The sequence below is a fragment of the Pezoporus flaviventris genome, unplaced genomic scaffold, assembly GCF_033815535.1.
Source record: "Pezoporus flaviventris isolate CSIRO_AGI_PZ_B2104156 unplaced genomic scaffold, CSIRO_AGI_Pfla_v1 ptg000843l, whole genome shotgun sequence".
NCBI lineage: Eukaryota > Metazoa > Chordata > Aves > Psittaciformes > Psittacidae > Pezoporus > Pezoporus flaviventris.
The window spans coordinates 40,043-65,159 of NW_026893388.1; the positions used below are offsets into that span (position 1 = coordinate 40,043).

A 25,117-nucleotide genomic window follows, 5' to 3' on the forward strand; every position below is an offset into this window, starting at 1 on the left:
GTCGCTGGTTGGCCGGGCGGCGCTTGCGCGCGGGTGCCGCGGCAAGATGGCGGCGGAGCGGGCTGAGGCGGCGGTGGCCGGTGGCGGAGCCGGGGTGTCCGGTAGCGGGGCCGAGGGGGCCCCGTACGCGAGCTGGGCCCCGGCCGAGCTCCAGGCCACGCTGGCCGGCATCGGAGCCCCTGCGCAGGGTGGGACCGGAGTGGGGAGGGTCCTGAGGGGTTCATCCGGGTACTCGGGATGCTGAGGGGAGGGGGGGGTCCACTGAGGTAAATGGGGCCCTAATGGGGTCCCCAGTGGGGGTGGAGGGTGTTGGGGGGGTCCCAAGTAGCTATTGCTGGGTGTGGGGGGTCTTTAGGGGTAGTTGAGGTGTTGGGGGGTCCCAAAGAGATGTTGGGGGTGCCCACGGGTAATCTGGGGGAGTCCTTTGGGGTAATGAGCGGGAGGTGGGATGTTGGGGGGTCCCAAAGAGATGTTGGGGGTGCCCAGGGGTAGTTTGGGGGGGTCCTTTGGGACAATGGGGGGGGGTTGAATGTTGGGGTGGGTCCTAAAGAGATGTTGGGGGTGCCCAGTAGTAGTTTGGGGGGGGGCCTTTGGGGTAATGGTGGGGGGTTGGATGTTGGGGGGGGGCCTAAAGAGGTGTTGGGGGTGTCCAGGAGTAGTCTGGGGGGGCCCTTTGGGGCAACTGGGGGGGGGTTGGATGTTTGGGGGGTGTCCTAAAGAGATGTTTGGGGTGCCTAGGAGTAGTTTGGTGGGGTCCTTTGGGGTGTAATGGTGGGGGGTTGGATGTTTGGGGGGTCCTAAAGAGATGTTTGGGGTGCCTAGGAGTAGTTTGGGGGGGGTCCTTTGGGGTAATGGTGGGGGGTTGGATGTTTGGGGGGTCCTAAAGAGATGTTTGGGGTGCCTAGGAGTAGTTTGGGGGGGGGTCCTTTGGGGTAATGGTGGGGGGTTGGATGTTTGGGGGGTCCTAAAGAGATGTTTGGGGTGCCCAGGGATAGTTTGGGGGGGTCCTTTGGGGTAATGGTGGGTGGTTGGATGTTGGGGGGGGCCCTAAAGAGATGTTTGGGGTGCCTAGGAGTAGTTTGGGGGGGTCCTTTGGGGTAATGGTGGGGGGTTGGATGTTGGGGGGGTCCTAAAGAGATGTTTGGGGTGCCCAGGGATAGTTTGGGGGGGTCCTTTGGGGTAATGGTGGGGGGTTGGATGTTGGGGGGGGCCCTAAAGAGGTGTTTGGGGGGGTCCTAAAGAGATGTTGGGGGTGCCCAGGGGTAGTCTGGGGGGGTCCTTTGGGACAATTGGGGGGGGGTTGGATGTTTCGGGGGTCCTAAAGAGATGTTTGGGGTGCCCAGGGATAATTTGGGGGGTCCTTTGGGGCAATGGGGGGGGGGTTGGATGTTTGCGGGGTCCTAAAGAGATGTTGGGGGTGCCTGGGGTGGTTTGGGGGGGCCCTTTGGGGCAATGGGGGGGGGCAGAATTGGAGGTCACTAACCCCCCCCCCCCCCCCCATGGCACCCAGGTACCCGGGAGGAGCTGGTGGAGCGGCTGCAGGGCCTACACCATGCAGGTGAGCCCCCCGCCTTCGGGGGGGGGGGGGGGGGGTCCCCAGTATCCCATTGTGCTCTCTCAGGTTGGGGGGTCCCTGTGTTCCCCGGGGGGGGGTCATGGATCTGTTCCCCCCTCACTGGGTGCCCTCTTTGTGTTCCCCCCCCCCCCCCCCCCAGACAGGGATCGTGCTGAGCCGCCCCGTGCTGCGCCCCGAGGAGGGGGACAAAGCTGCACAGGTTGGGGGGGGCATAAGTGGGTGCTGGGGGGGGAAGGCAAGGACTTGGGGTTCAATGGGGGGGGCTATGGGGGGTGGGAATAGGATCCCTCCAGTTTGGGGGTTGGGGGGGGTGCAGGACTCTTCCATTATAACCAAGGAGGGGTCTTGGGGTTCAATGGGGGGAGGGGGCTATGGGGGGGTGGGAATAGGATCCTTTCAGTTTGGGGGATGGGGGGCAAGGGGGGGTGCAGGACTCTTCCATTATAACCAAGGAGGGGTCTTGGGGTTCAATGGGGGGAGGGGGCTATGGGGGGGTGGGAATAGGATCCCTCCAGTTTGGAGGTTGGGGGGGGTGCAGGACTCTTCCATTATAACCAAGGAGGGGTCTTGGGGTTCATTGGGGGGGGGGCTGTGGGGGGTGGGAATAGGATCCTTCCAGTTTGGGGGATGGGGGGGTGCAGGACTCTTCCATTATAACCAAGGAGGGGTCTTGGGGTTCAATGGGGGGGGGGCTATGGGGGGTGGGAATAGGATCCTTCCAGTTTGGGGGTTGGGGGGGTGCAGGACTCTTCCATTATAACCAAGGAGGGGTCTTGGGGTTCAATGGGGGGGGGGGCTATGGGGGGTGGGAATAGGATCCTTCCAGTTTGGGGGTTGGGGGGGTGCAGGACTCTTCCATTATAAAAAGTTTGGGGGGGGGGTGAGGAGCGATTTGGGGGGGTCTATTGGTGCTGCAATGACACTGAGCTCTCTGCCCCCCCCCCCCCCAGCTTCCTGCCCTGCCCCTGCAGCACCCCTTGGTGCCCCCCCCACCCCCGGGGCTGGGGCTGAGCTATGGGCTGGGGGGGGTCGGGGTGCCCCCCCCACCCCCGCCGCCCCCCCCCGGGCTGCGGGGGGCCGAGGGGCTCTCGGAGGAGGAGCGGCTGACGCTGGCGCAGCAGCAAGCGGCCCTGCTGCTGCAGGAGGAGCGCGCCCAGCAGGTGGGGGGCACCCATGGGTGCTGGGTGCGGTGGGGGGGGCCACCCATGGGTGCTGGAGGGCTTGGGGGGGGGGGTCACCCATAGGTGCTGGGAAGTTCTGGGGGTTACCCAGGGGTGCTGGAGGGGTGTGTGGGGGGGCACCCATGGGTGCTGAAGGGCTCAGGGTGGGGGTCACCCATAGGTGCTGGGATGGTCTGGGGGTTACCCAGGGGTGCTGGAGGGGTGCAGGGGGGGCACCCATGGGTGCTGGGTGCTGTGGCGGGGCCACCCATGGGTGCTGGAGGGCTCGGGGGGGCGGTCACCCATAGGTGCTGGGGTGGTCTGGGGGTTTCCTAGGGGTGCTGGAGGGGTGCGGCAGGGGCACCCATGGGTGCTGGAGGGCTTGGGGGAGGGTGGGGGGGGTCACCCATAGGTGCTGGGGTGGTCTGGGGGTTTCCTAGGGGTGCTGGAGGGGTGCAGGGGGGCACCCGTGGGTGCTGGAGGGCTCTGTAGGGAGTCACATATGGCTGCTGAGGAGGTCTGGGGGGCACTCATGGGTGATGGGGCGTCTGGGAGTTACCCCAGGGTGATGGGGGGGTACCCAGGGGTGCTAGGGTGGGCCTGGGGGCACCCATGGGTGATGGGGGGGTGCTGAGGAATGATGGGCGAAATACAGGAGGGTGTCAGTGGGCAGTGGGGGACACCCATGGGTGATGGGGGGATCCCCAGAGGTGGGCTGGGGGGGGTCCTAAATACTTAAGGGATTCCCATGGGGCTGTTTGGGGGGGGGGGCTGGATGATGTGTGGGTGTTGGGGTTTGATGCAAGTTCATGCAGCACCCATGGGTGCAGGGGGGTGCTGTGAGTGTGCCACCTATGGGTGCTGGGAGGGGTGTTTGGGGGCATTTAATGTCCTGTTGGGGGGTGCGACACCCCTGGGGGTGCTGCAGGTCTATGGGGCACCTATGGGTGCTGGGGTTGAAGCTGTAATTGCACCCATGGGTGCTCTGACTCTCGGTTTCCCCCCTCCCCCCCACCTCTCCCACCAGAGCCAGCACCCATTCGGAGACAAAGCCAAGGAGCAGGAGCTGCTGGAGCAGCAGAAGCGGGTGAGGATGGGGGCACCCATGGGCGCTTGGGGGTTCCATGGGTGTCCCTCACCTTTGGGTGTCCCCACAGGCCGCGGTGCTGCTGGAGCAGGAGAGGCAGCAGGAGATGGCCAAGATGGCCCCCGCCGTGCCCCGCCCCCCCCCCGACGTGACACCCATGGGTGCTCGGGCCTCGCTGCCCCCCCGAGGTGGGTGTCAGCTGCCCTGGGGTGTGGGGGGACACACACACAATGGGTGCTCTCTGTGTGTCCTTCCATCCTACAGCACTCCCCTATCACCCCACAGGCAGCACCCCTATGGGTGCCCCCATCCCTGGGGTGCCCATGGGGGCCTCCCGGCCACGCGGGCCCCCCCCACCCCCCGGTGAGGAGACGCGAGAGGTGGGTGCTGGGGTGCTTTGGGAGGTGGGGTGGGGGGGTCCCAAATTTTCTGGGGGGCTCTTGGGGCCTCTTGGGTGCTTGGGGTGGGTTTGGAGTCTTAAGAGGTGCGGGTTCAATGGGGGGGTCCCCCATGTGTTGGGGGTCTCTGGATGGGTGGGGGTGCTCCTGGGTGCCCCTGACCCCCCCCCACAATGTGTGTTCCCCCCCTGCCCCCCAAGTCCGATGACCCAGCTGTGGGCCCCAAGATCCCCCAGGCCCTGGAGAAGATCCTGCAGCTGAAGGAGATCCGGCAGGAGGAGCTCATCACGGTGCCAGGGCTCTCAGGTGGGCACCCATGGGTGCTTTGGGGCGGGGGGGGGGGGGGGGGGGCAGCACCCAGACCCCCCCCTCCTCACCCCCCCCCTTTCGTATCCCCATAGCTGAGGATGAGATGGAGACAGAGCCTCGAGCAGCAGCCTCAGCCTCGGAGACAGAGGAAGACACAGGGCTCTCCAAGAAGGAGGTGGGATGGGTGCCCCCCACCCATGGGTGCCATTGTTGTGGGGGGGGGGTGTCCATAGGACCCCATTTTCCCCCCAGAACCCCCCTTTGGGTACCCAGGGTTTGGATCCCTGGGGGGGGTTTGAGCCATCCTCATCCCCCCCCCCCATGTCCCCATCGTGTCCCCCCCCCCAGCGCAACCGCAAGCGCCGCAACCGCAAGAAGAAGAAGCGGGGCCGAGCCCGGGATGCCGGGGGGGGCCCTGCCCCCCCCTCCTCAGCATCCACCCCCCGGACCCCCCCGGCACCGCGGTGGAGATCGAGTACGTGACCGAGGAGCCCGAGATCTACGACCCCAACTTCGTGTTCTTCAAGATGGATCTTTGAGGCTTTCAAGGTGGGCTGAGGGCACCCAATGGGTGCTATTGGGGGGGGAGGGTGAGCACAGCACCCTAGGGTGCTCCTGAGCACCCCTTCTCCTGCTCAAACCCCCCCCCCTTGCAGCTGACAGATGATGTGAAGAAGGACAAGGAGAAGGAGCCGGACAAAGCGGAGCGGCCCGAGAGCAGCGCCGTGCCCAAGAAGAAAGGGGGGGAAGATGGGCGCAAGGGCAGCGAGGATGACAGCTCTGAGGATGAGCAGGTTGGGGGGGGGAAATGGGGGGACATGGGGACAGAAGGGGATGTGGGGACAAAGGGGGATGTGGGGACAAAGGGGGATGTGGGGCAAAGAGGGATGCGGGGGACATGGGGGGGACAAAGGGGGACAGGAGACAGAGGGGGACGTGGTGGACATTGGGGACAAAAGGGAGATGTAGGGATACAGGGGAACATGGGGGACAGAGGGGGACATGGGGACAAAGGGGGATATGGGTGATGTGGGGCAAAGAGGGATGTGGGGGGCATGGGGACAGAGGGAGGCATGAGGTCATGGGGAAAGGGGGACATGGGGGGACAAAGGGGGACAGGAGACAGAGGGGGACGTGGTGGACATTGAGGACAGAGAGAGATGTAGGGATACAGGGGAACATGGGGGACAGAGGGGGACATGGGGACAAAGGGGGATATGGGTGATGTGGGGCAAAGAGGGATGTGGGGGCATGGGGACAGAGGGGGTCATGGGGAAAGGGGGACATGGGGGGACAAAGGGGGACAGGAGACAGAGGGGGATGTGGTGGACATTGGGACAAAAGGGAGATGTAGGGATACAGGGGAACATGGGGGACAGAGGGGGACATGGGGACAAAGGGGGATATGGGTGATGTGGGGCAAAGAGGGATGTGGGGGGCATGGGGACAGAGGGAGGCATGAGGTCATGGGGAAAGGGGGACATGGGGGGGACAAAGGGGGACAGGAGACAGAGGGGGACGTGGTGGATATTGGACAAAAGGGAGATGTAGGGATACAGGGGAACATGGGGGACAGAGGGGGACATGGGGACAAAGGGGGATATGGGTGATGTGGGGCAAAGAGGGATGTGGGGGGCATGGGGACAGAGGGAGGCATGAGGTCATGGGGAAAGGGGGACATGGGGGGACAAAGGGGGACAGGAGACAGAGGGGGACGTGGTGGACGTTGAGGACAGAGAGAGATGTAGGGATACAGGGAACATGGGGGAGAGAGGGGGACGTGGGGGACAGGGGTAGTGTGGGGACAGAGGGTGACATGGGTGATGTGGGGGCAAAGGGGGGACATGGGGACAGGGAAAGATGTAGGGACATTGGTGACAAGGGGGGCAAAGGGGGGATATGGTGGGCATTAGGGACAGAGGGGGGTGTAGGGACAGAAGGGGGACATGGGGTGACAAAGGGGACAGGAGACAGGAGGACATAGGGGGTGGAGTGGGACTAGGGGGGCATGGTGGACATTGGGGGCAAAGGAAGATGTAGGAACAAAGGGGGCAGGAGACACGGGGACAAAGTGGGACATGGGGGTCAGAGGGGGATGTGGAGCAAAGAGGGATGTGGGGGGCAGGAGGACACGGTGGATGTTGGGGACAGAGGGAGACGTTGGGACATGGGGGGCAAACGGGGAGATGGGGGACAGAGGAAGATGTGGGAGATGTTGGGGTTGGGGGGGACATGGGGACAAAGGGGGATGTGGTGACAGAGTGGGACATGGGGGGCAGCGGGTGCCTGTGTGGGGCTGTAGGTGACAGGAGGGGCTCTGGGGTGGGGACATGGGTGACACGGGAGGCCCTGAGGTGGGACACGGGTGACATGGGGGGCTGTGGGGTGGGACATGGGTGACCCAGGGGGCTGTGGGGTGGGACATGGGTGACCCAGGGGGCTGTGGGGTGGGACATGGGTGACCCAGGGGGCTGTGGGTTGGGACATAGGTGACCCAGGGGGCTGTGGGTTGGGACATAGGTGACCCAGGGGGCTGTGGGGTGGGACATGGGTGACCCAGGGGGCTGTGGGTTGGGACATGGGTGACCCGGGGGGGGCTGTGGGGTGGGACATAGGTGACCCAGGGGGCTGTGGGTTGGGACATAGGTGACCCAGGGGGCTGTGGGGCGGTACACGGGTGACCTGGGGGGCTGTGGGGTGGGGACGGGGATGTCGGGGGCTGACGGCCCCATCGGTGCCACCCTTGGGTGTCCCCAGGAGAAGAAGCCCGAGGTCCCCAAGCTCTCCAAGAAGAAGCTGCGGCGCATGAACCGCTTCACCGTGGCCGAGCTGAAGCAGGTGAGGAGTGTGGGGCCAGGGCCCCATGGCCCCAGGTGCCCCCCACCTTGCACCCTGCAGCCTCACCCATCCCCTGTGTCACCCCATGGGCCTTGCTGTCACCCTGAGCCCCCCCACCCCGGGACACCAGGGCCACCCTGGGGTGCCCCTTTACCCCCTCTTAGGGACCTTGGGGTGCCCCTTTACCCCCTCTTAGGGACCCTGGGGTGCCCTTGTGCCCCATTAGCCCCTCCTCAGCACAGCAATCCCAGCTCTGCTGCCCTGTCCCATAGGGTGCCCTGCTGCCCCCATGTCCTGTATCCCATATCACTGCGTCCCCATACCTGTTGTGTCCCATATGGACATGTCCTGTGTTTCCATGCTCTATTCCCATATTGTTGTGTTGCTATGTCCCATATTCCTGTATCCTCATATCCCATATTTCCTTGTCATTATGTCCTGTGTTTCATGTCTGGGTGTCCCCACATTTCTCTGTCCCATATTCTCCATTCTCATGTGTTATGTCCCATATCCCCACATCTCCATGTCCCATATCCCCATGTCCCCGTATTCTCATGTCCCATAACCCTATGTTCTATATCCCTACATCCCTGTATCCCACATTTTCCATCCCCATGTCCTGTGTCCCGTGTCCAACATCCCCATGTGTCCCCATCCCCGCAACCCCATGTCCCATATTCTCATGTACCACATCCTCGTGTCCCGTATCCCACATCCCCAATCCCCCATCCCCATATCCCTGTCCCATATCCCACATCCCCATGTCCCATATCCTCCCATCCCCATATCCCTGTGTCCCATATCCCACATCTTCCATCTCCATGTCTCCACATCCCCATGTCCCATATCCCACATTCTCCCTCCCCATATCCCCATGTTACACGTTCCATGTCCTCACATCCTCATGTCCCACATCTCATATCCCCCATCCCCATGTCCCCCATTCCCATATCCCTGTGTCCCATATTCCACATCTTCCATCCCCATGTCTCCACATCCTCATGTCCCCACATCCCAATGTTCCATATCCTACGTTCTCCCTCCCCATATCCCCATGTTACATGTTCCATGTCCTCACATCCCCATGTCCCACATCTCATATCCCTCATTCTATATCCCATATCCCCCATCCCCATGTCCCCCATCCCCATATCCCACCTCCCTCATCCCCATAACCCCATCTGCCCATCCCACATCTCCCCATCCCCATGTACCACATCTCATATCCAACATCACTCTCCCCATATCCCCCCCTCACATCCCTGTCCCATATCCTACATCCCCCACATCCCCCATTCTCATGTCCCTACATCTCCATGTATCATATCCCCATGACCCATATCCCATACCCCTATGACCCATATCCCACATCCCCATGTCTCATATCCCCCATCCCCACATCTCTCATCCCCATGTTCTGTGTCCCGTGTCCCATATCCCACATCCGCCATCCCCATATCCCCCATTCCTATGTCTCATATCCCACATCCCCCATCCCCATCTCCCCACATCCTATAATTGATATCCCACATCCCCCATCCCCATGTCGCTACATCTCCATGTCCCATGTCCCACATCCCCATGTCCCACATCCCCATGTCCCATATCCCCATGTCCTACATCCCCATGTCCCACATCCCACATCCTTCATCCCCGTATCCCCACATCACTATGTCCCATATCCCCACGTCCCATATCCCCCATCCCCATCTCCCCACATCCCATAACTGATATCCCCCATCCCCATCTCCCCCCATCCCCATCTCCCCCCATCCCCATGTCCCACATCCCCCATCCCCCCCCAATCTCCCCCATCCCCATGTCCCACATCCCCTATCCCCATCTCCCCCCATGTCCCATATCCCCATGTCCCATATCCCCATGTCCCACATCCCCTATCCCCATCTCCCCCCATCCCCATATCCCCATGTCCCCCATCCCCATGTCTCATATCCCCATGTTCCATATCCCCCATCCCCATCTCCCCACATCCCCCATCCCCCCCCATCTCCCCCATCCCCATGTCCCACATCCCCTATCCCCATCTCCCCCCATCCCCATATCCCCATGTCCCCCATCCCCATCTCCCCCCATCCCCATGTCCCATATCCCCATGTTCCATATCCCCCATCCCCATCTCCCCACATCCCCCATCTCCCCACATCCCCCATCCCCCCCCATCTACCCCCATCCCCATGTCCCACATCCCCTATCCCCATCTCCCCCCATCCCCATATCCCCATGTTCCACATCCCCCATCCCAATCTCCCCACATCCCCCATCCCCCCCCATCTACCCCCATCCCCATGTCCCATATCCCCATGTTCCACAACCCCTATCCCCATCTCCCCCATCCCCATATCCCCATGTTCCACATTCCCCACCCCCATCTCCCCCCATGCCCACCCCCATCTACCCCCATCTCCATGTCCCACATCCCCCATCCCCATATCCCCATGTCCCACATCCCTCATCCTCATCTCCCCCCATCTCCATGTCCCACATCCCCCATCCCCATATCCCCATCTCCCCCATCCCCACCCTCATCTACCCCCATTCCCATCTCTCTACATCCCCATATCCCCCATCCCCATATCCCCCATCCCCATATCCCCCATCCCCATATCCCCCATCCCCCCCCTATGTCCCCACATCCCCCATCCCCCCCCCAATCCCCCAACTCACATCCCCCATTCCCCCCCTCTTGCAGCTCGTGGCCCGCCCGGACGTGGTGGAGATGCACGACGTGACGGCGCAGGACCCCAAGCTCCTGGTGCACCTCAAGGCCACGCGGAACTCGGTGCCGGTGCCTCGGCACTGGTGCTTCAAGCGCAAGTACCTGCAGGGCAAGCGCGGCATCGAGAAGCCCCCTTCGAGCTGCCCGACTTCATCAAGCGCACCGGCATCCAGGAGATGCGCGAGGCCCTGCAGGAGAAGGTGCCCGGGGTGGGGGGGAGGCTGTGGGTGCCCATGGGGGGTGATGGGGCTCTTATGGGGGCCTTTAGGGGTGTTATGGGGGTGTTATGGGTGCCCATAGGGGGCGCTGGGGGTGTTATGGGTGCCCATGGGGACCTTTAGGGGTGTTAATGGGTGACCATAGGGGGTGCTGGGGGTGTTATGGAGGGTGATGTGGGTGCCCATAGGGGGTGCTGGGGGTGTTATGGAGGGTGATGTGGGTGCCCATAGGGGGCGCTGGGGGTGTTATGGGGGTGATATGGGTGCCCATAGGGGGCGCTGGGGGTGATATGGGGGTGTTATGGGTGCCATGGGGGCCTTTAGGGGTGTTATGGGGGTGTTATGGGTGCCCATAGGGGGCGGTGGGGGTGTTATGGGGGTGTTCTGGGTGCCCATAGGGGGCGCTGGGGGTGTTATGGGTGCCCATAGGGGGCGCTGGGGGTGTTATGGGTGCCCATGGGGACCTTTAGGGGTGTTAATGGGTGACCATAGGGGGTGCTGGGGGTGTTATGGAGGGTGATGTGGGTGCCCATAGGGGGTGCTGGGGGTGTTATGGGGGTGATATGGGTGCCCATAGGGGGCGCTGGGGGTGATATGGGGGTGTTATGGGTGCCATGGGGGCCTTTAGGGGTGTTATGGGGGTGTTATGGGTGCCCATAGGGGGCGGTGGGGGTGTTATGGGGGTGTTCTGGGTGCCCATAGGGGGCGCTGGGGGTGTTATGGGTGCACATAGGGGGCGCTGGGGGTGTTATGGGTGCCCATGGGGACCTTTAGGGGTGTTAATGGGTGACCATAGGGGGTGCTGGGGGTGTTATGGAGGGTGATGTGGGTGCCCATAGGGGGTGCTGGGGGTGTTATGGGGGTGTTATGGGTGCCCATGGGGGCCTTTAGGGGTGTTATGGGGGTGTTATGGGTGCCCATAGGGGGCGATGGGGGTGTTATGGGTGCCCGTAGGGGACTTTAGGGGTGTTACGGGTGCCCATGGGGGGCTTTAGGGGTGATACGGGTGCCCATAGGAGGCACTGGGGGTGATATGAGTGCCCATAGGGGGCGCTGGGGGTGTTATGGGTGACCATAGGGGGGCTTTAGGGGTGTTATGGGTGCCCGTAGGGGGCTTTGGGGCTGTTACGGGTGCCCATAGGGAGCTTTGGCGGTGATATGGGTGCCCATAGGGGATTGTGGGGGGTGTTATGGGTGCCCATAGGGGACTGTGGGGGTGTTATGGATGCCCATGGGGGGCTTTAGGGGTGTTATGGGGTTTTTATGGGTGCCCATGGGGGGCTTTGGGGGTTTTATGGGTGCTTATGAGGGGCTTACGGGGTGCTATGGGGGTGTTACGGGTGCTCATAGGGTGCTATGGGGGTGTTATGGGTGCCCATGAGGACCTTTGGGGACCTCCTGGGTGTCCCCATGGGCTTTGGTTCCATCATAGTTGGACACAGACAGCTTTGGGGCCGATGAGCGAGCGGGGCCTTGGGAGCTGCCACAGCTCCCCATCACTTCGGGTGTCCCTGTGGGTGCTGGGACCGGTGCCACCCCGCTGTGCGTGCCCCCCACCCACCCATTTGTGTCCCCCCCCACCCAAAAGGAGGAGCAGAAGACGATGAAGTCCAAGATGAGGGAGAAGGTGAGGCCGAAGATGGGCAAGATCGACATCGATTACCAGAAGCTGCACGACGCCTTCTTCAAGTGGCAAACCAAGCCCAAGCTCACCATCCACGGGGACCTCTACTACGAGGTGGGTGCCCCCACCCATGGGTGCTGCCCCTGACCCCTCAATGGGTGCTATTAGAGGTGATTCCCCCCACCACCAACCCTTTCTGTCCTCATCCCAGGGGAAGGAGTTTGAGACACGGCTCAAGGAGAAGAAGCCTGGAGACCTCTCGGATGAGCTGCGCATCGCCCTGGGCATGCCCGTGGGGCCGGTGAGTGGCACCCATGGGTGCTGGGGTCACCCTGATGTGGCCAGGAGCTCCCATGGGTGCTGGATGTGTTAACCTGAGGTGACTAGGGAGCACCCATGGATGCTGGGGTCACCCTGATGTGGCCATGGAGCACCCATAGGTGCTGGGTGGGTTACACTCAGGTGCCTAGGGAACACCCATGGGTGCTAGGGTCACCCTGATGTGGCCAGGGAGCACCCATAGGTGCTGGGTGGGTTACCCTGAGGTGCCTAGGGAGCACCTATGGGTGCTAGGGTCACCCTGATGTGACCAGGGAGCACCCATGGGTGCTGGATGGGTTACCCTGAGGTGCCTAGGGAACACCCATGGGCGCTGGGGTCACCCTGATGTGGCCAGGGAGCACCCATGGGTGCTGGGGTCACCCTGGCATGGCCAAGGAGCACCCATGAGGGCTGACAGGGAGCTAGGGGTGTTTTTGTCACCCTGAAATGCTGGGTGCTTGGTGGGGGGGGTACTCAGGTGTCAATGGGTGCTGGGGGCACCTTTGGGTGCTGACCCCCCCCTCCTTTGTGGTGCCGGCAGAACGCACACAAGGTGCCCCCCCCGTGGCTGATCGCGATGCAGCGCTATGGGCCCCCCCCCTCCTACCCCAACCTCAAGATCCCGGGGCTCAACTCACCCATCCCCGAGGTGAGGGGGGGTTATGGGTGCTGGGGGGGGGCTTCTTTGGGTGCTGGGGGGGCTTTGGGTACTGAGGGGGGGCTTTGGGTACTGGGGGGGCTTTGGGTGCTGGGGAGAGCTTTGGGTGCTGGGGAGAGCTTTGGGTACTGGGGGGGGCTTTGGGTGCTGGGGAGAGCTTTGGGTACTGGGGGGGGGGCTTTGGGTGCTGGGTGGGAGCTTTGGGTGCTGGGGAGAGCTTTGGGTACTGGGGGGGGCTTTGGGTGCTGGGTGGGAGCTTTGGGTGCTGGGGAGAGCTTTGGGTACTGAGGGGGGGCTTTGGGTACTGGGGGGGCTTTGGGTGCTGGGGAGAGCTTTGGGTACTGGGGGGGGGCTTTGGGTGCTGGGTGGGAGCTTTGGGTGCTGGGGGGAGGGGGGAGCTTTAAGGGTCTTGGGGCGGGGCAGGGGGAGATTTGGGTGCTGGGAGGGACTTTTGGAGTCCTATACATGCATGGGTGCTGCAGGGCTGCTCCATTGGGTGTTGGGGTGGGGGAGCAGGATTTAGGGGTGGGTTTGATGCTGGGGGGGGGGCATGAGCATCACAAAGGGGGGATTCTTATGGTCCAGGGCTGTTCTTTGGGTGCCTGGGGGGGGTTAGGGTGCTGGGAGGTTGGGTGCTGGGTGGTATCAGAGGTGGGGGGGGGTCTCTAAGGCTCTGTGTGTGTCGTGTCCCCCCCCCCCCCCCCCCAAAGGGCTGCTCCTTCGGGTACCACGCTGGGGGCTGGGGGAAGCCTCCTGTGGACGAGACGGGGAAGCCGCTGTACGGGGACGTGTTCGGCACCAACGCGGCCGAGTTCCAGGTACGGGACCCCCCCCGGCATCCAAACACCCCCCTTGAGTCCAAACAGCACCCCCAAACACATCCCATAAGCACCCAAACACACACACACCCCCCCAGCATCCAAACACATCCCATAAGCACCCAAACACACACACCCCCCCCCAGCACCCAAACACATCCCATAAGCACCCAAACACAACCCCCCCTTGCATCCAAACACATCCCATAAGCACCCAAACACACACACACCCCCCCCAGCACCCAAACACATCCCATAAGCACCCAAACACACACACACCCCCCCAGCATCCAAACACATCCCATAAGCACCCAAACACACACACACCCCTTGCATCCAAACAGCACCCCGAAACACACCTCGTAAGCACCCAAACACACACACACACCCCCCTCAGCATCCAAACACACACCCCCCCCCAGCATCCAAATGCATCCCATAAGCACCCAAACACACACACCCCCCCTTGCATCCAAACAGCACCCCCAAACACACCTCGTAAGCACCCAAACACACACACACACACACCCCCCGCCCCAGCATCCAAACGCATCCCATAAGCACCCAAACACACACACACACCCCCCAGCACCCAAACACATCCCATAAGCACCCAAACACAACCCCCCTCCCAGCATCCAAACACATCCCATAAGCACCCAAACACACACCCCCCACCCCCCAGCATCCAAACACACCCCATAAGCACCCAAACACACACACACCCCCCCCAGCATCCGAACACATCCCATAAGCACCCAAACACACACACACACCCCCCAGCACCTAAACAAATCCCATAAGCACCCAAACCCCACCCCCAGCACCTAAACCCCACCCCCAGCACCCAGACACATCCCCTGGTACCCAAATACCCCTCAGCACCCAAACACTCCCCATAAGCACCCAAACACGCCTCCAACACCCAAACCCACCCCCAGCACCCAAACAGACCTCCAGCACCCGAACCCCCCTTCAGCGCCCAAACCCCACCCCCAGCACCCAAACAGACCTCCAGCACCCAAACCCCCCTCCAGCGCCCAAACCCCACCCCCAGCACCTAAACCCACCCCCAGCACCCAGACACATCCCCTGGTACCCAAATACCCCTCAGCACCCAAACACTCCCCATAAGCACCCAAACACATCCCCATAAGCACCCAAACCCCCACCCCCAGCACCCAAACCCCACCCCCAGCACCCAAACAGACCTCCAGCACCCAAACACCACCCCCAGCACCCAAACAGACCTCCAGCACCCGAACCCCCTCCAGCGCCCAAACCCCACCCCCAGCACCCAAACAGACCTCCAGCACCCAAACCCCCCTCCAGCGCCCAAACCCCACCCCCAGCACCCAAACCCACCCCCAGCACCCAGACACATCCCCTGGCACCCAAATACCCCTCAGCACCCAAACACGCCTCCAACACCAAACACATCCCCAGCACCCAAACCCACCCCCAGCACCCAAACACCACCCCCAGCACCCAAACAGACCTCCAGCACCCGAGCCCTCCTCCAGCGCCCAAACACCGCCCCCAGCACCCAAATATATCCCCAGCACCCAAACATGCCCCCAGCACCCAAACCCACCCCCAGCACCCAGAAACATCCCCTGGCACCCAAATACCTCTCAGCACCCAAACACTCCCCAAAAGCACCCAAACCCCACCCCCAGCACCCAAACACATCCCCTGGTACCCAAATACCCCTCAGCACCCAAACACTCCCATAAGCACCCAAACACCCCCCAGCACCCAAACACATCCCCAGCACCCAAACCCCACCCCCAGCACCCAAACCCCACCCCCAGCACCCTAACCCCCCCCCCGTTTCCTCCCCCCCCCAGACAAAGGAGGAGGAGGAGGAGATCGACCGCACTCCATGGGGGAGCTGGAGCCCTCGGATGAGGAATCCTCGGAGGAAGAGGAGGAGGAGGAGAGCGACGAAGAGAAACCGGATGAGACGGGGTTTATCACCCCTGCCGACAGGTGGGGGCACCCCTTAACCCCCCCCCAGCACCCTGACCCCCACCCTGACCCCCACCCTGACCCCCTTGTGTTGTTTCACCCCTACCCCAACAGCGGTCTCATCACCCTGGGGGCTTCTCCTCGGTGCCGGCCGGGATGGAGACCCCAGAGCTCATTGAGCTGCGGAAGAAGAAGATCGAGGAAGCCATGGATGGGTGAGGAGGGGGGGGTCAGGGTGCTGGGAGGGGGCTTTGGGTGCTGGGGGGGTGCACAGCAGGGTGGGGGGGCTGGGGGAGTTTGGGTGCTGGGGGAGTTTGGGTGCTGGGGAGTTTTGGGTGCTGGGGGGGTATTGGGGTATAGGGAGGATGCTGGGGGGGTTTGGGTGCTGAGGGGGCTTTGGGTGCTGGAGGGGTGCACAGCAGGGTGGGGGGCTGGGGGAGTCCCTGCTGGGGAGTTTTGGGTGCTGAGGGGGCTTTGGGTGCTGAGGGGGTATTGGGGTGTAGGGAGGATGCTGAGGGGGTTTGGGTGCTGGGAGGGGGCTTTGGGTGCTGGGGGGGTGCACAGCAGGGTGGGGGGCTGGGGGAGTTTGGGGTGCTGGGGAGTTTTGGGTGCTGAGGGGGTTTTGGGTGCTGGGGGAGTATTGGGGTGTAGGGAGGATGCTGGGGGGGTTTGGGTGCTGGGAGGCGGCTTTGGGTGCTGGGGGGGGTGCACAGCAGGGTGGGGGGCTGGGGGAGTCTGGGTGCTGGGGAGTTTGGGTGCTGAGGGGGTTTTGGGTGCTGGGGGAGTATTGGGTGCTTAGAGGGCTTTGGGTGCTGGGGGAGTATTGGGGTGTAGGGAGGATGCTGGGGGGGTTTGGGTGCTGAGGGGGCTTTGGGTGCTGGGACGGTCTTGGGGTGCTGGGGGAGCAGGGGAAGTATTGGGGTGTTGGGAGGATGCTGTGGGGTTTGGGGTGCTGGGGGGGTGCTGAGGGGGCTTTGGGTGCTGGGACAGTCTTGGGGTGCTGGGGGAGCAAAAAGGGTGCTGGGTGAGCAGAATGGGTGCTGAGGGGGTCTTGGGGTGCTGGGGAAGTATTGGGGTGTTGGGGGGATGCTGTGGGGTTTGGGGTGCTGGGGTGGTGCTGGGGGAGCAGAATGGGTACTGGGGAAGTGTTGGGGGGATGCTGTGGGGTTTTGGGGTGCTGGGGTGGTGCTGAGAGGGCTTTGGGTGCTGGGACAGTCTTAGGGTGCTGGGGGAGCAGAATGGGTCCTGGGGAAGTATTGGGGTGTTGGGAGGATGCTGGTGGGTTTTGAGTGCTGAAGGGTTCTGGGGGGGGTGCTGAGGGGGTCTTGGGGTGCTGGGGAAGTATTGGGGTGCTGGGGGGATGCTGGGAGGTCTTGGGGAGCAGGGGTGGTGGTTGGGTGCTGGGTGCCAGGGGCAATCATTTGGGGTGCAGGGAGGGACAACACTGGCTGCTGAGTGATGGGAAGCAGGGGGGGGGGGAGGATGCTTTGTGTTACCCCTGGTGCATTGGGTGCCCCCCACCCATCCCCTCCCTTTTGTGTGTGTGTGTCCCCCAAACAGCAGCGAGACCCCCCAGCTCTTCACAGTGGTCCCCGAGAAGCGCACGGCCACCGTGGGCACGGCCATGATGGGCTCGACCCACATCTATGACATGTCTGCAGTGAGTGCCAGCAGCACCCAATGGGGAGGGGAGGGGACACCCCAAAACCACCACCCCCCCCCTAAACCCCCCCTTCCCCTGCAGGTGTTGGGGCGCAAGGGCCCCGTGGCCGAGGCGCAGGGGGTGGAGGTGGCGCTGGCCCCCGAGGAGCTGGAGCTCGACCCCACCGCCATGACCCAGAAGTACGAGGAGCACGTGCGGGAGCAGCAGGCGCAGGTGGAGAAGGAGGATTTCAGCGACATGGTGGCTGAGCACGCGGCCAAGCAGAAGGTGGGGAACACACACACCCCCCCCCCCGTCACCCCCTTTGTGACCCCTTTGTCACCCCCTGTCACCCCCTGTCACCCCCTCATCACCCCCTTTGTGACCCCTTTGTCACCCCCTGTCGACCCCTTTGTCACCCCCTGTCACCCCCTTTGTGACCCCTTTGTCACCCCCTGTCACCCCCTGTCACCCCCTCATCGACCCCTTTGTCACCCCCTGTCGACCCCTTTGTCACCCCCTGTCACCCCTTTGTGACCCCTTTGTCACCCCTTTGTCACCCCCCGTCACCCCCTTTGTGACCCCTTTGTCACCCCCTTTGTCACCCCCCCTTTGTCACCCCCCCTTTGTCACCCCCTTTGTCACCCCCCTTTGTCACCTTTTTGTCACCCCCCCTTTGTCACCCCCTTTGTCACCCCCTTTGTCACCCCTTTGTCACCCCCTTTGTCACCCCCTTTGTCACCCCCTTTGTCACCCCCATCATCACCCCCTTTGTCACCCCCCATCATCACCCCCTTTGTCACCTCCCTTTGTCACCCCTTTGTCACCCCCCTGTCACCTTTTTGTCACCCCCTCCGTCACCCCCTTTGTCAACCCCCATCATCACCCCCTCCGTCACCCCCTCCATCACCCCTTTGTCACCCCCCTTTGTCACCCCATCATCACCCCCTTTGTCAACCCCCATCGTCACCCCCCTTGTCAACCCCCATCGTCACCCCCATCGTCACCCCCCTTGTCAACCCCCATCGTCACCCCCCTTGTCAACCCCCATCGTCACCCCCTTTGTCACCCCCCTTGTCACCCCTTTTCACCTCCCCATCACCCCCTTTGCCACCCCCCCATCATCACCCCTTTGCCACCCCCTGTGTCACTCCCCATCACCCCTTTTCTCCCCCCTTTGTGCCCCCCCCCACTGACCCCGCTCTCTCCCCCATCCCCTGCAGCAGAAGAAGCGGAAGGCGCAGCCCCAGGACACCCGAGGTGGGGGCAAGAAGTACAAAGAGTTCAAGTTCTAAGAGGGGGTGACCCCCCCACGGCTCTCACCCCGCACCCCACCTCTGCCTGCTGTCCCCCATAGGGGACAATGGGCTGGCCCCATCCCTTGTCCCGCTCCCTTGATCCTTGTCCCTATGGGTTTGTAAATAAAAGGGGTGTCCGTTGTCGTCCCCCCCCAACACCCTCTGCTTGGGGACACCAGGACTCCTCGTCACCAAGCTCCATCCCGGTGTCCCAGTGTCCCCCAGCTGCATCCCAATGTCCCCCTGATCCCATATCCAGCAGCACAGCTCCATCAGTATCCTCGTGTCCCCAAAGCTCCATCCCAATGTCCCCCTGATCCCATATCCAGCAGCACAGCTCCCTTGGTATCCCTGTATCCCAAACTCCATCCCAATGTCCCCCCGATCCCATATCCAGCAGCACAGCTCCCTCGGTATCCCCGTGTCCCCAAGCTCCATCCCAATGTCCCCCCGATCCCATATCCAGCAGCACAGCTCCCTTGGTATCTCCGTGTCCCCCAAAGCTCCATCCCAATGTCCCCCTGATCCCATATCCAGCAGCACAGCTCCCTTGGTATCTCCGTGTCCCCCAAAGCTCCATCCCAATGTCCCCCTGATCCCATATCCAGCAGCACAGCTCCCTTGGTATCCCTATGTCCCCAAACTCCATCCCAATGTCCCCCGATCCCATATCCAGCAGCACAGCTCCCTTGGTATCCCGTGTCCCCAAGCTCCATCCCAATGTCCCCCTGATCCCATATCCAGCAGCACAGCTCCCTTGGTATCCTATGTCCCCAAACTCCATCCCAATGTCCCCCTGATCCCATATCCAGCAGCACCCTTGGTATCCCCATGTCCCCCAGCTCCATCCCAATGTCCCCGCGGTCCCATATCCAGCAGCACAGCTCCCTTGGTATCCCCGTGTCCCCAAACTCCATCCCAATGTCCCCCCGATCCCATATCCAGCAGCACAGCTCCCTTGGTATCCCCGTGTCCCCAAACTCCATCCCAATGTCCCCCTGATCCCATATCCAGCAGCACAGCTCCCTTGGTATCCCCGTGTCCCCCAGCTCCATCCCAATGTCCCCCGATCCCATATCCAGCAGCACAGCTCCCTCGGTATCCCTATGTCCCCAAACTCCATCCCAATGTCCCCTGATCCCATATCCAGCAGCACAGCTCCCTTGGTATCCTCGTGTCCCCAAACTCCATCCCAATGTCCCCCTGATCCCATATCCAGCAGCACAGCTCCCTTGGTATCCCCGTGTCCCCAAACTCCATCCCAATGTCCCCCCGATCCCATATCCAGCAGCACCCTTGGTATCCCCGTGTCCCCCAGCTCCATCCCAATGTCCCCCGATCCCATATCCAGCAGCACAGCTCCCTCGGTATCCCCGTGTCCCCAAGCTCCATCCCAATGTCCCCCGATCCCATATCCAGCAGCACAGCTCCCTTGGTATCCCCGTGTCCCCAAACTCCATCCCAATGTCCCCCTGATCCCATATCCAGCAGCACAGCTCCCTTGGTATCCCCGTGTCCCCAAACTCCATCCCAATGTCCCCCCGATCCCATATCCAGCAGCACCCTTGGTATCCCCGTGTCCCCCAGCTCCATCCCAATGTCCCCCCGATCCCATATCCAGCAGCACAGCTCCCTCGGTATCCCCGTGTCCCCAAGCTCCATCCCAATGTCCCCCCGATCCCATATCCAGCAGCACAGCTCCCTTGGTATCCCCGTGTCCCCAAACTCCATCCCAATGTCCCCCCGATCCCATATCCAGCAGCACAGCTCCCTTGGTATCCCCGTGTCCCCAAACTCCATCCCAATGTCCCCCCGATCCCATATCCAGCAGCACAGCTCCCTTGGTATCCCCGTGTCCCCAAACTCCATCCCAATGTCCCCCTGATCCCATATCCAGCAGCACAGCTCCCTTGGTATCCCCGTGTCCCCAAACTCCATTCCAATGTCCCCCTGATCCCATATCCAGCAGCACAGCTCCCTTGGTATCCCTATGTCCCCAAACTCCATCCCAATGTCCCCTGATCCCATATCCAGCAGCACAGCTCCCTCGGTATCCCCGTGTCCCCAAGCTCCATCCCAATGTCCCCCTGATCCCATATCCAGCAGCACAGCTCCCTCGGTATCCCCGTGTCCCCAAACTCCATCCCAATGTCCCCCTGATCCCATATCCAGCAGCACAGCTCCCTCGGTATCCCTGTATCCCAAACTCCATCCCAATGTCCCCCTGATCCCATATCCAGCAGCACAGCTCCCTTGGTATCCCTATGTCCCCAAACTCCATCCCAATGTCCCCCCGATCCCATATCCAGCAGCACAGCTCCCTCGGTATCCCTGTATCCCAAACTCCATCCCAATGTCCCCTGATCCCATATCCAGCAGCACAGCTCCCTTGGTATCCCCGTGTCCCCCCATCTCCATCCCGGTCTCTCCCCGTTTCCCCGCGCTCTCCCCTCCTTGGGGGCGTGTCCATGCCCTGCCCCCACCCAATCCGCGCCGAGGATCCGGCTGACGGAGGCGTGGCCACCGCGGCAGAGCCACCGGTGGGCGTGGCTTATTATAAACCCCACGGGTGGGCGTGGCCTTGCGGCGGCCGTGCGCAAGGAGGGCGGGGCTACGTTTCTTGCGCCGACCAATGAGAACGCGAGGATCTCCCGTTGGGGGCGTGGCCCAGGCGTGAGGCGGCGGCGGCGGCGGCGGCGGGGGGTGATGGCGGAACGCGGCGGCCCCCGCGGCCCTCCCGGCCCGGCCCCGCCGCCCGCGGCCTCCCCGCTTCCCCCTCCGGGCACCCCGGGGCCTCTTCTTCCTCCTCCTCCTCCTCCTCCTCTTCCTCCTCCTCCGATCCCCGGTTCCGCTCCCGTCGGTCCCGGTCCGCGGCCGGTGCAGATGAACCTGTACGCGACGTGGGAAGTGGACCGGAGCTCGCCCAGCTGCGTGCCCAGGTGAGCCGGGACCCCCCCCCCACCTCCCTTCCCCTTCCACCTCCCTCCCATCCCTTGCGGTGCTACCGGGAACGGGGGGGGGGGGGGGGGGGAAGCACCGGGTACCGACCCCCGCTCTCCATCCCCCAGGCTCTTCAGCCTCACGCTGCAGCGCCTGGTGCTGGTGCGGGAGCTGGGCAAGGACCTGGGCTCCGTGGTCATCGCCGTTAAGCTGCAGGTACGGGGAAGAGGGGGGGGGGGGGGGGTCGAAGCCACCCCTTTTGTCTCTGTTATGTTGGGGACCCCCCCCCCCCCTTAATTCTATAAAGGGCTCCAAGCGGATCCTGCGCTCCAATGAGATCCCATTGCCAGCCGGGACCCCCGAGACCGAGCTGCAGCTCACGTTCTCCCTGCAGGTGGGACCCAAACCCACCCCCAGCACCCATGGGTGCCCCCCACCCATCGCTGACACCCCCCCGTTTGCTGCAGTACCCCCACTTCCTGAAGCGGGACAGCAACCGGCTCCAGGTGATGCTGCAGCGGCGGAAGCGCTACAAGAACCGGACCTTCCTGGGCTACAAGACCCTGGCCGTGGGGCTCATCAACATGGCTGAGGTGGGTGCTATGGGAAGGGGGGGGGTCAGGGTGCTATGGGGGGCACCCCTGGGTGCTGGGAGCCTCAGAACCTAAGCGCTTATGGGGTTATTTAACAGGGTTTGGGGGCCCCATCATCGTAGGGGTAGCACTAAGGGGTGCTTCCCCCAGCCCCTCTGGATGCCCCCACATCCCTTTTGAATGCTCCCCCATCCCCTCTGGGTGCCCCCCATCCCCTTTGGGTGCCCCCTCCATCCCCTTTGGGTGCCCCCTCCATCCCCTTTGGGTGCGCCCCCTATCCCCTCTGGATGCCCCCACATCCCCTTTGGGTGCCCCCTCCATCCCCTTTGGGTGCTCCCCCCATCCCCTCTGGGTTCCCCCCCATCCCCTTTGGGTGCCCCCTCCATCCCCTCTGGGTGCTCCCCCCATCCCCTCTGGATGCACCCACATCCCCTTTGGGTGCCCTCCATCCCCTCTGGGTGCTCCCCCCATCCCCTCTGGGTGCTCCACCCCATCTCCTCTGGGTGCTCCCCCCATCCCCTCTGGATGCCCCCACATCCCCTTTGGGTGCTCCCCCCATCCCCTCTGGTTCCCCCCCATCCCCTTTGGGTGCTCCCCCCATCCCCTCTGGGTGCTCCCCCCATCCCCTCTGGATGCACCCACATCCCCTTTGGGTGCCCCCCCCATCCCCTCTGGCTCCCCCCCATGCCCTTTGGGTGCCCCACACCTCCTCTGGATGCCCTCCATCCCCTCTGATTCCTCCCCCATCACCCCTGGGTCCCCCCCTCTCCCTTCTGTGCACCCCCCATCCCCTCTGCCCCCCCCCCCTCCCTCCCCATCCCTTCTGTGCACCCATAGGTGCTGCAGCACCCTAGCGAGGGGGCCCTGGTGCTGGTGCTGCACCGGGCGGTGAAGGACGCGCCGGTGCCGGTGGCCGAGATCCGGGTGAATTCCTTGTCCAGCCAACCCATCGACCAGGAGGCCAAGGGCAAGCTCTCGGGTGAGGCACCCATGGGTGCTGATGGACACACACACCCCCCCCCCCACACGAGCACTGATGGGTGCTCCCGCCCCAGATCGCTCCCCTGATATTGATAACTACTCAGAGGAAGAGGAGGAGAGCTTCTCCTCGGAGCAGGAGGGCAGCGACGATGCTCTGCATGGGCAGGTGGGTGCTGGGCACCCTCCCCTGCACCCATGGGTGCTCTCCCGACCCCTTCACCCCCACCCTATTCTCCCTCTCCCCCTTCCCCCCAGGATCTCTTCTATGAGGAAGAGGAGCTGCCCAAGGTGAAGAAGACACGGAGGAAGCTGATGGCATCCACCCGGGTGAGGCAGGAGGCACCCATGGGTGCTGACTTGGGGGGGGGGGGGTGTCACCCATGGGTGCTGCTGATGCCTTTGTGCTCCCCTCCACACACCCCCCTGCAGCAGCCCAACATCAAGCAGAAGTTCGTGGCACTGCTGAAGCGTTTCAAGGTGTCGGAGGAGGTAGGAGCACCCATGGGTGCTGGGGATGGGGTATGGGGGGACAGTGGGTGCTATGGGGATGTGGGGTACGTGGTGGCAGGGAGTGGTATGGGGGGGGCAGTATCACCCTGTGGCTGATGCCACTGGTGTTATGGTGATTGATGTCACCCTATGGCCGATGTCACCCTATGGGCTGGTGTCACCCCAAGGGCTGATGTCACCTGATGGCCATTGTCACCCTATGGCTGGTGTCACCTCTGTCAGTTTATGGCCATTGTCACCCTATGGCTGGTGTCACCGCTGTCACTCTATTGCCATTGTCACCCTGTTGCCAGTGTCACAGCTGTCTCCCTATGGCCACTGTCACCCTATGGCCATTGTCACCCTGTTGCTGGTGTCGCCGCTGTCACCCTATGGCCATTGTCACCCTGTTTCCGGTGTCACCCCTGTCTCCCTATGGCCGCTGTCACCCTATAGCCATTGTCACCCTGTTGCCAATGTCACCCTATGGCCATTGTCACCCGGTTGCTGTTGTCACCCCTGTCACCCTATGGCCGCTGTCACCCTATGGCCATTGTCACCCTGTCACCACTGTCACCCTATGGCCATTGTCACCCTGTCAGCGCTGTCACCCTATGGCCATTGTCACCCTGTCACCACTGTCTCCCTATGGCCATTGTCACCCTGTCAGCGCTGTCACCCTATGGCCATTGTCACCCTGTTGCTGGTGTCTGCGCTGTCACCCTATGGCCATTGTCACCCTGTTGCTGGTGTCACCGCTGTCTCCCTATGGCTATTGTTACCCTGTCACCCTATGGCCATTGTCACCCTGTCAGCGCTGTCACCCTATGGCCATTGTCACCCTGTCACCACTGTCTCCCTATGGCCATTGTCACCCTATGGCCATTGTCACCCTGTCACCACTGTCACCCTATGGCCATTGTCACCCTGTCAGCGCTGTCACCCTATGGCCATTGTCACCCTGTTGCTGGTGTCTCCGCTGTCACCCTATGGCCATTGTCACCCTGTTGCTGGTGTCACCGCTGTCTCCCTATGGCCATTGTTACCCTGTCACCACTGTCACCCTATGGCCATTGTCACCCTGTCAGCGCTGTCACCCTATGGCCATTGTCACCCTGTCACCACTGTCTCCCTATGGCCATTGTCACCCTGTTGCTGGTGTCTCCGCTGTCACCCTATGGCCATTGTCACCCTGTTGCTGGTGTCACCGCTGTCTCCCTATGGCCGCTGTCACCCTATGGCCGGTGTCACCCTGTCCCCGCTGTCACCCTGTGCTGGCCCAGGTGGGCTTCGGGCTGGAGGCGGTGGCCGGGGCGCGGATGCGCTCGGTGGCCGAGGACCTGGACGAGCTCTACGACACCCTGGAGATCTTCACCCCAGCGACAGCGGCGCCGACATGGACGATACGGACAGCGTGCTGAGCACCCCCCAAACCGCGCCTGCGGTGAGTGAGCACCCA

General features: G+C 62.8%; 3 protein-coding genes across 3 annotated transcripts; 2 read left to right on the forward strand and 1 right to left on the reverse strand.

Moving 5' to 3' along the window:
* Nucleotides 1-46: 46 nt before the first annotated feature.
* SF3B2 (splicing factor 3b subunit 2) lies at nt 47-18,677 on the forward strand. The gene is given in 28 exon segments (XM_061444373.1): nt 47-188; nt 1,511-1,542; nt 1,544-1,558; nt 1,716-1,775; nt 2,527-2,736; nt 3,764-3,823; nt 3,894-4,011; nt 4,109-4,203; nt 4,422-4,527; nt 4,623-4,705; nt 4,879-4,969; nt 4,972-5,060; nt 5,062-5,079; nt 5,187-5,324; nt 7,288-7,368; nt 10,079-10,238; nt 10,241-10,305; nt 11,912-12,061; nt 12,159-12,248; nt 12,810-12,917; nt 13,637-13,744; nt 15,595-15,634; nt 15,637-15,736; nt 15,830-15,837; nt 15,840-15,930; nt 17,276-17,375; nt 17,460-17,645; nt 18,581-18,677. Coding segments are annotated over 28 exon segments (2,616 nt in total). The 3' UTR covers nt 18,653-18,677.
* On the reverse strand, nt 5,385-6,149 carry LOC133264424 (uncharacterized; the record flags this gene model as incomplete). Its single annotated transcript, XM_061444378.1, has 2 exons — nt 5,385-5,499; nt 6,088-6,149. Coding segments are annotated over 2 exons (177 nt in total), but the record flags the coding sequence as incomplete, so codon positions are not given.
* Nucleotides 18,678-21,123: 2,446 nt separating the features above from the next.
* Nucleotides 21,124-25,102, forward strand: PACS1 (phosphofurin acidic cluster sorting protein 1; the record flags this gene model as incomplete). Its single annotated transcript, XM_061444382.1, is given in 12 exon segments — nt 21,124-21,224; nt 21,327-21,491; nt 21,493-21,594; nt 21,724-21,811; nt 21,903-21,989; nt 22,063-22,188; nt 23,026-23,167; nt 23,244-23,335; nt 23,425-23,496; nt 23,599-23,658; nt 24,942-25,029; nt 25,032-25,102. Coding segments are annotated over 12 exon segments (1,194 nt in total), but the record flags the coding sequence as incomplete, so codon positions are not given.
* Between the last annotated feature and the right edge of the window lie 15 nt (nt 25,103-25,117).